Source organism: Chiloscyllium punctatum, chromosome 39 (genome assembly GCF_047496795.1).
Source record: "Chiloscyllium punctatum isolate Juve2018m chromosome 39, sChiPun1.3, whole genome shotgun sequence".
NCBI classification, from domain to species: Eukaryota; Metazoa; Chordata; class Chondrichthyes; order Orectolobiformes; family Hemiscylliidae; genus Chiloscyllium; species Chiloscyllium punctatum.
In genome coordinates this window covers 21,652,900-21,669,566 of record NC_092777.1, presented here as the reverse complement: position 1 = coordinate 21,669,566, position 16,667 = coordinate 21,652,900, and the positions used below count along the sequence as shown (strand labels likewise).

Sequence of the window (16,667 nt, the reverse complement as noted above, 5' to 3'; positions counted from 1 at the left end):
ACACTTTGCCAAGAATAGAAAAACAATATAAATGAAGTGTGATTGCTGAACTCTAGTTCAGAGGGATTTCAGTGCCCTTGTACAGGCAACCCAGGTTATGACTGCGTTCTGCACTTGTCCATTTGTAAATCTGATTTAAAACATGCCTGAAAGCAATACAATACCATACAACTAACCAGTCATAAGTATGAGCATTCATAAGGTGGGAGCCAACATTCATAAAATGCAGACCACCTGTAAGTGAATCACAAAAACTGAGTATGTATGTATAGTAAGTAATAAACTGGTGTTTATTTTTCAACAATGGAAATAGAATATAAAATTAGATATATTACATTGCAATTGTATAAGAGACTGCATCTGGAGTACTTGTATGTCTTTGCTCTCCTTGGTTAAGAAAAGATGTAATTGTATTAGAGGCAGTTGAGAGAATATTTACTCAACCCATAGCTGGGTTATGAGGAACAGTTGAACAAGCTCCCTTCTATCTATTGGACTGGGGTAGAATAAGAGGGAATCTTATTGAGGCATATAGGATCCTGTGAGGACTTGACGAGGTGAATGCTGAAAGGATGTTTCTAGGAAACAAGAGCTCAGACGCTTCTTAAAAATAAGAGGTCTTCCATTGGAACCAAATAAGAAATTTAGTCTGAGTGGGTTAAGAATCTTTAAAATTCTTTCAGAGTGTGTTGAGACAGGGTCATTAAATGCATTGAAGGCAGAGGTAGATTTCTGTCTAATAAGGGAGTCAAAAGATTTTCAGAGCAGGTTAAAATGTGGAGTTGAGGCTCTGATCATATCAGCTATGATCTTTTAGAACAACAAAGCAGGCTTAAAGGGAAAAATGATCTATTCCTGCCCCAAATTAAGCATTATTTGCTACCCAGTGTTTTGCCATTCTTTAGTTTTTTTGGGATGTTTTTCTCTGGTATTAACCAGAATGCTCGAGGAAGGGAGATTCAGCTTATGACACTTTATGTTGTTGATAAAATTTTGTGTATTGGAATTCTCATGGTTAATATTTTCATTTAAAGAGATTATTCTGATTTTTTGGGGGGATAAAAACTACCTCCTTGCAACTATCCTGTTCTAGTTAGGAGGTTGAGGTGCATGTATCTGCGTAATTACTAAAAGTGAAATAGATTTATGACCACTTAGCCCAAAGACTTAGCCTAATTTTTCAATCACTTTTACTGGGATCAAGCCTGAACAAATAGTATTCCAAAACTGTGTCTCATCATGTAATAAACATGAGTTATCAAAGAGTAGAAATGAATTCAGTAATGCAGTTTTAGAAGGGACATTAAAATTGTAATTTGCTAAGTTTCAAAGGACAGTGTACTAAAGGTAATCTGGTGGGCAAGTTGTTGGAGGGAATCCTGAAGCACAGGATTTACATGTATTTGAAAAGCTTAGGACTGCTCAGGGATAGTCAACATGGCTTTGTGTGTGGGAAATCATGTCTCAAACTTGATTGAGTTTTTTTGAAGAAATAACAAAGAGGACTGATGAGCAGTGGAGGTAATCTATATGTACTTCAGTAAGTATTTCACAGGGTTCCTCATGGTAGACTAGTTAGCAAGGTTAGATCACACGTAATAGAGGGAGAACTAGCCATTTGGATACAGAACTGTCTCAAAGGTAGAAGACAGAGGATGGTGGAGGGTTGCTTTTCAGACTGGAGGCCTGTGCTCAGTGGTGTGCCACAAGAATTGGTGCTGGGTCCACTGCTTTTCTTTGTTAATATAAATGATTTGGATGTGAACATAGGAGGCATAGTTAGTAAGTTTGCAGATGACACCAAAGTTAGAAGCGTGGTGGACAATGAAGAAGGTTACCTCAGTACAACAGGATCTTAATTAGATGGGCCAATGGACTGAGGAGTGACAGATGGAATTTAATTTAGATAAATGTGAGGTGCTACATATTGGAAAGGCAAATCACAGCAGGACTTATACACCTTACTGGTAAGGTCCTGGGGAGTGTTGTTGAACAAAGACCTTGAAGTGCAGGTTAATAGTTCCTTGAAAGTGGATAGGATAGTGAAGAAGGCTTTTGGTATGCTTTCCTTTTTATTGGTCAGAGCATTGAGTATAGGAGTTGGGAGGTCATGTTGTGGCTGTTCAGGACATGGTTATGCTACTATTGGAATACTGCATTCAATTCTGGTCTCCCTGCTATAGAAAGGATGTTGTAAAACTTGAAAGGATTCAGAGAAGATTTACAAGGATGTTGATAGCATTGGATGGTTTTAGCTGTAGGGAGAGGCTGAATAGACTGGGGCCGTTTTCCCTGGAGCATTGGAGGTGGAGGGTGATCTGACAGGTTTATAAAATCATAAAGGGGATGGGCAAGGTCTTATCCTTGGGTTAGAGGAGCCCAAAACTAAAGGGCATGGCTTTTGGTTGCGAGAGGAAAGTTTTTTAAATGGTACCTAAAGGGCAACTTTTTTTCACGCAGAGGATGGTGTGTGTTTGGAATGAGCTGTCAGAGGAAGTGGGGGAGGCTGGTACAATTACAACACTTTAAAGGCATCTGTTTGGGAATATGAATAGGAAGGGTTTAGCGGGATAAGTGCCAAATGCTGGCGAATAAGATTAGATTTATTTAGGATATCTGGTCGACATGGACAAGTTGGAACAACAGACTGAAGGGCCTGTTTCCATGCTGTATATCTGACTTTGACTCTTTCTGTACACCTTGTGGAATGTTTGCAAATATTTGGCAAAGGATCACTGATCTTAAGCCTAAAAATGCAGTGTTGAGCAAAGAAAGATCGGACCATTCTGTGGTTTACTGTTTGAGTTTGCCTCTGTCTGACCTGAATTTCTGTTTTGTTTTATTGAAACAGAACCTAGACCAGTTCAGACTTTGACTGCATCAGTAGCAACAATGAGTTGTTTTTTTTTGTGGAATGCGGGCCTTGATGCCTGGCCAGCATTTACTGCCAGTCCTGAGTTCCCTTTGGGAAGGTGGTAGTGAGCGGCCACCTTGAGCAGCTGCAGTCCACATGCTGTGATTGACCCACCATGCTGTTAGGGTGGGAATTCCATATTTTGACCCAGCAACAGCGAGAGAACTGTGGTATATTTTGAAGTCAGGATGGTGAGTGCCTTGGAGGGGAATTTGCAGGTGGTAGTGTTCTCATGTATCTGCTGCCCTTGTCTTCCTAGATGGAAGTGGTGGTGGGTTTTGAAGGCGCTGTCTGAGGATGTTTGGCGGATTTCTGCAGTGCATCTTGTAGATAGTACACATTGGCACCTCCATATCATGCTGAGTAGCAGCAATGTTGGACTGGGGTGGACAAAGCTAAAAATCACACATCCGGTTATAGTCCAACAGGTTTAATTAGAAGGTCAAGCTTTCGGATCACTGCACCTTCAGCTAGCTAATAGGGCAGGATCATAGGACACAGAATTTATAGTAAAAGATCATAGTGTCATACAACTGATACAATGTATTGTGCAAACCTAGATTACTGGTTAAGTCTTAATCACTTAAAATGGGGTTGCATGTTTCAATTCACTAAATGTAAATCCCAGAACCACTATCCTGTCACATTCCTGAGATAACTTAAGATATCCATGAGGATAGTCTCAACTGGGATCTTGGATTCATGTCACACTACACTATACACTTCACACACACACTCGCACACATACATACATATACTTAAACACATACTCTTACACACTAGCACACTCTCGCACTTATTCCTTTTCTTCTCCACCTCCCTCCCACACACACACGCACACTCTCTCCCCCTCTGTCTCTCACACCCATGCACATACACATGAAACTTTGGGGTAAATTTGCATTTGCAGATACATTCTATTTTGTTCAAAAAGTGCACAAGGGCTTACTTTTGGTGGGACAGAAAATATCCAGGGATGATGGTGGTGTCTGGGACATTGCCTGTAAGGTATGATTCTGAGTGTGTGACTGTGTCAGACTATTGCATGACTAGTCTGGTGAAACAGCTCTCCTAATTTAGCACTAGCCGTCAGATGTTAGTAAGGAGGACTTTGCAGGGTTTCTGCAGTTTTCTTTACTCGTGCCTAAGTCGATGGCAGGTAGTCTGTCGGTTTCAGTTCTGAGATTTCATAGCGGTTGGTAAAACTGAGTGGCTTTCTCAGTGAGCTTCTGGATTAGTGGTGCTGGAAGAGCACAGCAGTTCAGGCAGCATCCAATCACTGCTGTGGATTTAGAGTCACATGTAGATCAGACCAGGTGAGGATGGCAGATTTCCTTCTCTGAAGGACATTACTGAGCAACATGAGTTTTTCCAGCAATCGACAATGGTTTCACGGTCATCAGTAGATTTTTAATTCCAGTTTTGTTTTAGATTTGATTTTCAGATTGAACCGTCTGATGTGGTGGGATTTGTACTTGTCCCCAGAGCATGAGCTAAGTTTCTCAATTAATAGTTGAGTGATAATACTTATAGGCTATCACCAGCTCCACACGTTTTACTATGTAATAATATTTTCTGCAATTCTAGAGCCTGCTGCTATAAGTTTTATGCATTGCTAAATTTTGGTCTTAAACTTCTCCACGTTTCCTTATAGCTGACCTTACTAATGATTTTTTTCTCTCAATTGTGCATATGCTTTTTAACTTTACTTTTTACTTCAATCCATGATTGTCTTTCCACTTGCACTGCTTTTAGAGCCAGTGTCTCTGTTTCAACTGATTAATCTAGATTATAGTCAGCAAGTGAAAAGCAAGAGCCCAATTGACAAAGAGGATTGATGAGGGCAGAGCAGTAGATGTGATCTATATGGACTTCAGGTAAGGCATTCGACAAGGATCCTCATGGGAGACTGATTAGCAAGGTTATATCTCATGGAATACAGGGAGAACTAGCCATTTGGATACAGAACTGGCAAAAAGGTAGAAGACAAAGGGTGGTAGTGGAGTGTTGGTTTTCAGACTGGAGGCCTGTGACCAGTGGAGTGCCACAAGTGTCAGTGCTGGGTCCTCTACATTTTGTCGTTTATATAAATGATTTGGATGGGAGGAATGTAGGAGGTATATTTAGTAAGTTTGCAGATGACACCAAAATTGGTGGTGTAGTGAACAGCGAAGAAGGTTATCTCAGAGTATAACAGGATCTTGATCAGAATGGCCAATGGGCTGACAAATGGCATATGGAGTTTAATTTAGATAAATGCGAGGTACTGCATTTTGGGAAAGCAAATCTTAGCAGGACTTATACACTTAATGGTAACTTCCTAGGGAGTGTTGCTGAACAAAGACCTTGGAGTGAAGGTTCATAGCTCCTTGAAAGTAGAATCGCAGGTAGATAGGATAGTGAAGAAGGCTGAAAAATGTGTTGCTGGGAAAGCTCAGCAGGTCAGGCAGCATCCAAGGAGCAGGAGAATCGACATTTCGGGCGTAAGCCCTTCAGGAATGAGGAGGGCTTATGCCCGAAACATTGATTCTCCTGCTCCTTGGGTGCTGCCTGACCTGCTGTGCTTTTCCAGCAACACATTTTTCAGCTCTGATCTCCAGCATCTGCAGTCCTCACTTTCTCCTCGTGAAGAAGACGTTTGGTATGTTTTCTTTTGTTGGTCAGAGTATTGAGTACAGGAGTTGGGAGGTCATGTTGCAGGTGTACAGGACATTGGTTCGGCCACTTTTGGAATATTGTGTGCAATTCTGGTCTCCTTCCTATTGGGACGATGTTGTGAAACTTGAAATGGTTAAGAAAAGATTTACAAGGATGTTGCCATGGATGGAGGATTTGAGCTATAGGGAGAGGCTGAATAGGCTGGGGCTGTTTCCCTGGAATGCGGAGGCTGAGGGGTGACCTTATAGAAATTTATAAAATCACAAGCGGCGTGGATAGGATAAATATGCGGGGGAGTCCAGAACTAGAGGGCGTAGATTGAGGGTGAGAGGGGAAAGATATAAAAGAGACCTATGGGGCAACTTTTTCACACAGAGGGTAGTACATGTATGGAATGAGCTGCCAGAAGAAGTGGTGGAGGCTAGTACAATTGTAACATTTAACAGGCATCTAGATGGGTATATAAATAGGAAGGTTTAGAGGGATATGGGCTGGGTGCTGACAGGTGGGACTAGATTGGGTTGGGATATCTGGTCGGCATGGACAAGTTGAACCGAAGGGTCTGTTTCCGTGCTGTACGTTTCTGTGACTTGCATTTTCCCTTGCAACTCAGTCCTTCATTGTTTTGGGCCAGTCTTTTATTGCTGTTCTCTGCCTTCAGATTTTGAAAGGCTTCCTTTTGACTTGCCAGAGAAATTTGGCAATAGTAGTTGAATTGCAGTGGAGTCAGAGCTTCAGATTTCCAGCATCTGTGGTGCTTTGTTTTCTTTGTTTATTTTAGAGTTTAACTTTACCATTCAGTGCATTGGGAGATATTGGCTTTTTCCTTCCATGAATTAAGCCAACTATCTAAAACTTTTACCTATTAAGTTATATTTTGACAGTAAATAAATGCCAAAGCAGTAAGCAAAGGATTGATTTGTTCAACATGGATGTGATGTGGCAAAATACTTTCTCAAACCATATGCTGATAAGAATTTCATCCAGTATGAATAAAACCAATTTATATTATTATTGAAGTTTGTCAGTTAAAGTAAAAGGTTGCGATTTGTCAGCCTGTTGAAACTGTGAAATGAGGTCAGTTTGCTGACGATAGAAAAGTTGGGATACTTTTCCTAACCTGTGCTGAAATATATTTGCGTAACTAATTGCAAGGAAAACTATCATACTTTTTGGATATCCTTAGGTATGGTGCTTTATGAACTCCTATTTTAAAACCACCGCAGTGTCCTCTTCATAGGAGTTTTCATGCAAAGTGTTTAAACAAGTTAAGTTTAAAGGAACTTTGAGACCTTAAGACTCTTTAAAGTCAAATGCCTCCTTTGCATCCATGGTTAACAATGCAGAAACAAACTTTTGCTTTCCAAAAGAGATCCAGAGTTGCGTGACTGGTTTTAACTTCCTGGCAAAGCTCTGTTCCAGTTCAATTGGAATAGTAACTCTACAAACACACTGCTTCAGTGGCACGCAAAGGTAAGTCTGTTAAAGTCAGATTTGTTGTATGGTGGCCAATAATCTTGCCACAAGAACATAATATTGTATCTTTTAATATAGAAAACATCTCAGGATACTTCAGAGGCACAAACAAGTCTTAGAACCAACCCTGTGAAGTCCAGGAGGGGTAAACAAAATCTGGAAATCTATTCTTAAAGATGGATTTAAAGGGTATTATGGTGTGCCAAAGGTGGTATCAGAAAGTGCAATCTGCTTGGCCGAAGGCATGTGGAGTAAATAATGCATTGAAATGTATGTGGGGTGTGTATGGAGAATGGTTATGATGCACCATCTTAGGTTCCAGTCAGAGGAGCATAAAACTTGATGAGAGTGGATCTGGAAGATGTTACAGATAGGTTGGCTGCAGTGGATAAGAGGCTGGCTAGAACAGCAGTGATTCATTTGAGTTAGTAGCTGGGAAGGAAGGAAATAGGTGATACGTAAAAATATTTGCGCACTCATCTCTGAAGGGAAGGTGGTGTGGAACATTGTACAGTGGCAGTCTTATGGGTTTTTACAACATTATCCATTAAAATGTTTACCAATTATTGATATGAGATGTATGCGATTTTACCTTTTTAGTGGTTTTGTGGTTTGCTAATTTGGGTAGGATCTATACCATATTACTCCCTCTTCACCACCCCCCACCGCCGCCATAACAATGACCATAGGGTTCATAATCTGTAATACTGAAGTATAAATTTTTTTAAAAAGGTAAATTACTCTTTGAATATGTCAGTCATCTGGTAAATTCAGATTTTCCCCATGTCACAAATATAACTAGGGCCACAGAGATCCACTGGGGCTTTCCGATGTCTGTTCTATGAAGAGAACATTGCATCATCCCATTGTATGAATCTCTTAATCTCTATTTTGTATTTGTCCCACAATATCATCAGAGTTTTTTAAAATCAGTAAGATTCAGAGTTGTTCATTATTGTGTCAATGTATGCAAAAAAAATTTCCTTGCTGGTCTGTATTCTCTACAAAGTACCCTGTTTCTTTCTTTGGAGGGTAAAATAGCCCCATCTATTACATGTTTTTATTGTGTTTTTTTTAAACAGAATTGAAACACAGAAATCTCAAACAGAAGCCCTTCCTCAGTCCAGACCAAGATCCAGAGGGGAGGAGGGTGGGCAAGTTGGTTTGTGGAGGAGAACTTCACTCAAAAAATGAGGACTACTACACTTTTGGTTAGTGACCTATGTTACTTTACTGCTGATTGCCCTGCCCCACCTATCCTTGGCTGGTTGAGTCTGAAAGAATAAATTGGTGTAACGTAATGTGTATCTGAGTGGATATTCACCAGTGCCACCTCCTGGGAATTCCCATCAAACTATGCATTATTATTTAGTAAGCCTAGGCTATCTTTAAATAAGAGAATACTTTCTAGCTGCCTTTGGGCATGTTTCCATTGGTAAGCATAAGGGCAACACAAAGGTGCTCTTGTGGCAAAATGATAATGTCTCTACCTGAAAGTCTGTTCAAGGCCTACCTGTGCCAGATATGTCATGACACAATTGAACAGGTTGATTTAAATTAACTAAGGGCATCGTATTCCTCTGGTTAGTCATCAGTTAATGATACTGAAACTGTAGGCAAAATTGCGGATCTCTGGAGGTTTCATTGGAACTAGTGTCAAGACATTTTTGTGTTTATGGATGTAGGAATCTTGGCACTTGGGGATCTAAACTGTGAGGTTTTCCTTCAGATAATAGCAACTGTTGCAGCCTTTGCGCCAGAGTTACCTATTTTTCTGGAGTTTGCAAAGCTGAATGTGCTGTTGAACAGGCTGTTTGATTTATTCAGTGTGCTTGTGCGCGTTTGGCCATTGTTGTATGACAGATTAGAATATATGTTCTGCACACTGTGCTATTCACACCACACTTTTATGTGAGGTGGAAGGAGAATAATTTCAAAGGCTAATGCAATATTGACCTCTTAACTAGGTTAGAATAAAAAGGAGTGACAGTGACCTGAGAATTGGTTATTATTTATTTTGAGTACAGTGTCCGGATCTCAGCTAGTGCAATATATTGTCTTTTGGAGGAATTGCCTTTCAGATTCACACAACTGTGGGCATTAAAAGGATTATAAATCACGTCACAACCTAACAGGGAAGAAAGGACTAATGGTCATGTGCTACTGTTCCAAATGCAGTCATAAAATGTGTAAACATTCCAATGAGACAAAAATGACCAATTTAGCTGGCTGCTGCCTGGGACAAAAGTAGTTCACACCAGGTTTCATCATTTAACAGAAAATATTTATTTGTTGTAATGCTTTACCTTGGCAGAAGACAGCAAAATGTTTTAATCTTCTAGTGTGCAACTTCAAAATATACCACTTCAGAAGCCACAAATGTGTACGCATTCTTCATCGCAACTGAAATTGACAAAAGACAAACAACATAACACTCATTATAGGTGGAAAAACAATATCAACAGGCTAAACAAACTTGTCCAGACTAAAAGGCAGAAAGTTATTTTCTCTAAGCCCTTCTCATTTAACTAATAATGTCTATAGGGTGATGGCTGTTCAATTCGATGGTTAATCAGGTTAACGAGATGTTGTCTTGTTTCAGAATGCTCTCTCAAGCTTTCTTGGTTTTTTGGTCTTGCCTTCACACGAAAAGAGGGAGAGATAAACACTTCCTGTTTGCAGTATTGGACATTTCTCACCTTCTACCTTTTGGCACGCAAACCTTTTTAACCCTGCAGCTCAACCAATCAGAAGGCTGGTGTCAGGCAGAACTTTAATTCAAAAGACTCCCTGTGGCGCACAGTCTCAAATTTTCCTTTGGTGCTTCAAAAAGCAACATTGTATTGCACAGCTGAAGGAATATGGTTTTCAAATTGCAGAACTCTCTAGTATTTCAATTAGAGCAGTTCAACTGCATTTCAGCTTTACTCCTCCAGGAATAAAAAAGTGTTTGCTTGCAATTGTGAAAACTACTTCAGTGAAGGAGCTGATGAGATAAATAAAGGACAACAACTTTTTGTAGTGGGAGAGTACAGACTAGGGGGACAAAACTCTTTGGCCTGGCTTGAATTGCGTGATGTTAGGAGTTGTATTCTTAAGTATGTAAGTTAGCTCACTGAGCTTGAAGGTTTGTTTTCAGACATTTTGTTACTATACTAGGTAACATTGTCAGTGAGAGTTGTATTCTTTGCACAAAGAATGGTGGGAATCTGGAGCAGTTTTCCCCCTCAAGCTTTTTGACTGTAGGTAAATTGAAAATTTCAGAATTGAAGTTTGCTAAATGTTTGATATGCAAATGTGGTAAAAATTACAGGAAGATAGAGGGCAGATGGGTTCAAGTAATAGATCAAGTATGGTCTAAGGGAATAGCAGGCCCAAAGTTCTGACTCTCTATGTTTCCACTTGCAGTTCCCAACTTAGGCGCACTTGTAAATGGGACAAGATCCCACATAAATAATTTTAAGGATCCAACATGCAAACATTTGCTTGTATTCACAAATGGCTGTTTTATATTGTACTGTATTGTGTTCTGATCTGCGTGTAAATCGACTTAGGAGTGTACTCCGGGATAGAGCCATTTTGTAACTTGGGGACTGACTGTACACTTTTTTTCCTGAAAAGATTTGAAAGCAAAATTGCATTGTCTTAACTGCATGATGTAATTTTTCTGCACAAGGTTCTTGTGGGATGGGTGTGTGTGTCTGAGAACGGGGTGTGCGTATGTGAGAGGGTCTGCGTGAGTTGAGTGTATAGTGTAGTGGGGTCACCTGTAGTATGACATGAACCCCAAGTCCAGGTTGAGGCCTCCTCATGGGTTTCAAATTTGGCTATCAGCCTCTGCTCGGCCACTCTGCGTTGTTGTGCATCTTGAAGTCTGCCTTGGAGGTGGTCACCTGAAGATTCAAGGCCAAATGTTCCTGACTGCTAAAGTGTTCCCCGACAGGGAGGAAACATTCCTTTCTGGCAATTGTTGCATGGTGTCTATTCATCCATTGTCGTAGCGTCTGCTTGGTCTCATCAATGTACCATGCCTCGGGCATCCTTGCTTGCAGCGTAGGAGGTAGACAACATTGGCCGAGTCACATGAGTACCTAACATGTACATTGTGGGGTGGTGTCCCCACGTGTAATGGTAGGATCCATGTCGACACTAATGCATCTTGCAGTGCTTGCCATAACAGGATTGTACGGTGTTGTGGCCGATGTTGTCCTGAAGGCTAGGCAGTTTGCTGCGAACAATGGTCTGTTTAAGGTTTGGCGGTTTTTTAAAGGCGAGAAGTGGACTCCGTTCTATTTTGTTCAAAAAGCACACAGTCTGCAGATAGTCAATCCGTGTAACATTTTGACAGTTTCTACTTTGGAAATAGAACCAGTCTGACTCAGGATTGGGATACAGACAGACTTCTAACCTCACAGCTTTAATGCATTGTCTGAGCTAAGATGTCACCTTTTTTTTTAATAAAACTTTAAGTTATTTAGAGAATGTGACTTGAAAGAAGTTCTGGGAATTTACATATTAATGCACCAAACCCTGCAACCCATTCTAAAAGATGGAAGACTTAACAGCAATCTAGGTTTGTTCAATATGTTGTTTTAGTTGCATGGCACTGTGATCTTTTTGTTATAAATTCTGTTTTATACGATCCTGCTGCACAGCTACCTGACGAAGGAGCAGTGCTACGAAAGCTAGTTCTTCCTAATAACCTGTTGGACTATAACCTGGTGTTGTGTGATTTTTAGCTTTGTCCTTAAGTTTGAAATAGGAAGATCCAGACATTAGATATCTACCACCAGCTTAGTAACGATGCAAAGTAAAAATTGCTTAACATGAATATGCACTATTAAAGGTATTTTGCTCATTGCATTTCTTGCTTGGAAAATTTTATAGGGTTTACCAGTACTCTTTCAATTCCTAAAGTATTGAAACTTGCCTAAATTTTGTTTCTTTCCATTATGATGGTATTGATTGTTGTTGAGGGTTACTGAGGGACAACATTGAGTAAGCTATTTATATACAGGGGTCAGAAATTTTCCTTTAATGAAGTTACACCTTTTTGGAAAAGCAGACAGGTACTGGAATGTAGTGTGCAGTAAGCATGTATTCCTGCATTCTATGAATGCCTGCTTATTTTTAAAGATGTGCTGATATTGCAGCCTACATGTAATCAAATGTCAGGAAGTGAAGTTGGTCAGCAAGTTTTATTTTTGCTGCACACTGTAGCACTTAAGTGGCATTTGTCCTGAAGTTTAAATTCCTATAGTTACAGTAAGAACCACTGATAGTGAATTTTCTTTTCATGTAGGATCTGTTATTTGCTTGATGCTGTGCTAGACTTTGTTTTGTGCTTCCATCTGCTTGATTGTCAAGTGTTTATGATCAGTTTAAGCTGAGCGCATCTGTTTTGTCAGCTTAAAATCAAGTAACATTGCCACATTTTTAAAAATGTGGCATTTCTCTACTGTAGAATTTGGGTGTGGGTTGTTGCATTGGAAAAAATGAAAGCATAAAATTGATCAGTGCAAATGATATTTTGATTTGTGTGGAGATGTAGCATAGCATTTTATAAAATGTCTTAAATTAGTTCTGAGTCTTTGTAGAATTAATAAAGCAGAACTGGACATTTAAAAGTAATTTTCCAAGCTTATTTTAACGAAGTCTAGTCTTCATATTCTTAAATTTATTTCATTATTTGCAATGAAAATATGAGCATTTGAAATGAATTTTCTTGCATTGAAAGGTAAAGAAGGCGATTGTTTAGAATGGGAGTAGGGTAAATGGGATGGAGTAAATAAGTGGAGATAGATCCCAGAGAGACAGAGAAAAACTGTTTGGCAGACAAAGGAATGAATGGGTAAAGCTCATCCTGGAAGGAGCAGTAGCTGCTAATGGGGACTATTAGTGGTTGACACCGGGTTGTTTGTGATACCAGCCCACGTGATGACAAGTCAGAGTGTTATGGAAAAGCACAGCCAGTCAGGCAGTATCTGAGGAGCAGAAGAATCAACGTTTTAGGCATAAGTCCTGACAAGGCTTGGTGTGTAGGGGGCTTTAGGTAAGGGCAACAGGGTGAAGGTATCAGGACCTTGAGTCTGAAAGGCTGCAGCGTTCCCAAATTGTGAGGTGCTGTTCTTCCAGCTTGCACTGAGCTTTGCTAGAGCATTGCAGCAAGCCCGAGACAGATGTTGGCCAGGGAACACAATGTTAAAGCAGCAGGTAGCTGAAGCTCAAGGTCGTTTCTGTGGATAGAACATAGGTATTCAACAAAAAGGTTGTCCAGTCTCTGCTTAGTCTCACCAATGTGAGCAGTGAATATCTCAGACTAGACAGAGTAAAGTGCATAACTTGTTGCTTCCAGATGAAGCAACGATTTACCTGCAGTTCACTCAATCTTATCAACTGTAATTCCCTACTCAATGTGGTTTCCCAGGCAGCTTCCGCAAACAGCACATTGTCAGCCGCTTATGGTCTCCATTAGCAGATATTGATTCTCCTAGGCTGACCTTTTATCTACAGAGTAACCTCGATTATCCGAGATGGGTAGGCAGTATTTCATTCAGATAATTGATTATTCGGTTAATTGATTTCCTCTGGGGCTCAGAATTTTCTGTGAAGTCTGCTCCCCATTCAGGAGACTGGGTAAAAGGACTCTGCAAGCACGCTCCTGTCTGCCCCCTGCCCCCAACCCTGTCTGCTCTAACCCCGCCCACTCCAACCCTGTCCAATACCGCCCATGTCCCAATCCCATCTGCTTCCACCCAGTCCAACACAGCGCTCACATCCACTGTCATGGCCCTCGTCTGCACCCCCTCCCCTACAGGGCAGCCAGAGTGGACACCTACAGTAAGACTGTTGCTGCCTTTGTGGGGTAAGTCTCCAAATAGCGTGTGCACGCACGCATGCACACCTTTTTGACAGGTTCCACCTCTGCCCTGTACAGGACAATGTTTGTGTTGGGGGGGGGGGGGTGGAGGGGAAGAGAGGAGAGAGAGAGAGAGGGCAGGAAGTCAGTCATTTAGAGACGGTGCCTGGACTATCCCAGATTATCCACGGTGGCATTTCAGTGAGCCCAGTTCATTTTTTAATCACTGTACCTGTAAACAAAAGACGCGATCAGAGTTGAAACAGCTTTGATGTAATGTTTCTTTTGGGACCTTGAGATCCCCTTCAGATAATCTGATATTTGGATAATTTATATTCTGATAACAGAGGTTCCTCTGTATTCCTTTGTCTGCTCATGTTTTTCTGTCTCTCTGGGCACCATCTCCACTTACCATTCACTCCTCCTCCCTCCCCCTTCACCCCATCTTGAGCACCTGTTTTCCTTCTTGCTACGATCAGCTCTGAAGAAGAGTCTCTGGGCCCAAAAATCTGCTTGAGTGATCTGGATTATGAATCTAGAGTCTAAATATTGTGATTTTGAAAGTTTACTTGTGTGACAGACAATTAATTGAGCAAATTACTTAAGTTTTTTAAAAGTTGAAGTTGCTAGAACGAGCTGTATATATACTTGTATAGTCAGAGGTAAAAATACTGCTTAAACTAGCGAGAATAAATAACTTCATTTACAATCCATGAATAAAGATATTTCACTTAATATTGTAATGGTTGTGCTGGTTGTTCTAGATTAACTGATTCAAGGAGTGGGTGACACAGGACCACAGGTCAACTTTTCAGCCTCTGAAACCAATCTCATCAATTATGACTGGGGCGGCACGGTGGCTCAGTGATTAGCACTGCTGCCTCACAGCATCAGGGACACTGGTTCGAATCCAGCCTCTGGTGACTGTCCGTGTGGAGTTTGCACGTTCTCCCTGTGTATACATGGGTTTCCTCCAGGTGCTCCAGTTTATTCCCGCAGTCTGGAGATGTGCAGGTCAGGTAAATTGGCCATGCTAAAGTGCACATAGTGTTAGGTGTATTAGTCGGTGGGAAATGGGTCTGTGTCGGTTACTGTTAAGAGGGTCTGTGTGGACTTGGGCCAAATGGCCTGTTTCCACACTGTAGGGAATCTAATCTCATCATCTGCACTCTGTTTCCAATTATCCACTAGTTCCTTTTCCTTTGTGACCCTTGCCTAACAAATATCTTGATCTATGTCTTGAAAATTTCACTCCGCAGTCACAACTTGTTAGGAAAGTGATTTCCAGATATAATCCTTTTGTCTCAATCCTTTTTGGGATAAGGATTTCACTTCTGATTGCACTCCTGTTCCCAGAATATTGTTCCACTCTTCACATCTACCTCAATCATGGCTTTTCTCAATGCAAAGCAACCATTCTCCTCTATTCTTGCAAATAACTGACCCATAGTCATCTCCAAAGTTCATGAATGTGTTCCCAATCCATTGTCTTTTCACCAGAATACTCCAGTTAAATTCTTCCAATTAGTTTTGTGCCCCTACTACAGAATAAAAACTGCTCTTAATGTCACATGTGACATTCAGAGAGACTGGCAATGATATACAGTCCCTCCTTGTTGTTCTTGGCCTGTCTGCAGCTGTCCACAGGACTAACTGCACTGTTCTCTAATGCAGCTCCACTGCCACCAGCTGGGTAGGATTGTTCTTGTTTTATTTTCTTATTAAAGAATTATTTCCAGAGTGCTACTTGCAGTGGTTTTTCTTCCTGCTCCTGTTACGTTCGCTCCATTTCTGGGAAAAAGTTGAGGACTGCAAATGCTGGAGATCAGACTCGTGAGTGTGTTTCTGGAAAAGCACAGCAGGTCAGGCGGCATCCAAGGACCAGGAGAATCGGCGTTTCGGGCATATGCTGATGAATCTTGATGAAGGGCATATGCCCAAAACGTCAATTCTCCTGCTCCTCTGATGCTGCTGTCCTGTGCTTTTCCAGCAACACACTCTTGATTCTGTACGTTCCCCCAGGATGCTATCCTTGGCCCTTGCTTTTTCTCATCTTCTATCTGTCTCCTGACGACATCAGTATAGTATTAGTTTCCACATACACGCTATATAGCACCCTGAATTCCTCCTCCCACTACTTTATTGCACTTAGAGAATAGGATACAAAGCCACACCTCTGAAATTTGTTCATGGCCTAGAGACAGGCAGGCAGCATTGTAAGCAGTGTGGGTTGGAAGTATTAGGTTACAGAGGTATTAATAGATTAGATGGGCAGAACTCTGGTAAAGTGATTTGAATGTAGACAAATGTGAGTCATAGACTTTTTCATCCTTTTTCGTTCGAATCATTCACAAAATCAGATATCTAGAAACAGTGGAGAGTGAAACCGACTTGGATGTCCAGGTCCAACAATCATTAAAATGCCTTGAACAGGTACAGAACATAGTCAATAAGACTAATGGAATGCTAGTCCTCCTTCAAAGTTGTAGAATAAAAGTAGGAACCTTGCTTCTGTACAAAGCCTTGGTTTAACCACTTGCACAGTACAATTCTGGACACCACACTTTAGGAAAGATATATTCACTTTGGATCGAGTACAGCAGTGATTTACCAGAAGCCAGAGTTAAATTACAGAGAAAAACTATGCAACTTAGAATTTTAATTTCTGGAATTCTGAAGGAAACATGCAATGTAAATCCATTAGATAAAATAACTATTACCATTGTTTGGAGAGTCTAAGTTGAAGAAGCATTATTGAAA

General features: G+C 40.8%; 1 protein-coding gene across 4 annotated transcripts in view; it reads left to right on the top strand.

Moving 5' to 3' along the window:
• Window positions 1-16,667, top strand: part of map2k4a (mitogen-activated protein kinase kinase 4a) — a 176,067-nt gene that overhangs the window by 36,366 nt on the left and 123,034 nt on the right. For 2 of the 4 annotated variants that reach the window (XM_072558298.1, XM_072558299.1), the window contains exon 2: window positions 8,131-8,259. The exons of the other annotated variants lie outside the window; for them this stretch is intronic. In XM_072558298.1, coding sequence (XP_072414399.1) covers window positions 8,131-8,259 — 129 coding nt within the window. The remainder of the gene's footprint in view (window positions 1-8,130; window positions 8,260-16,667) is intronic. 4 annotated transcript variants of the gene reach the window in all.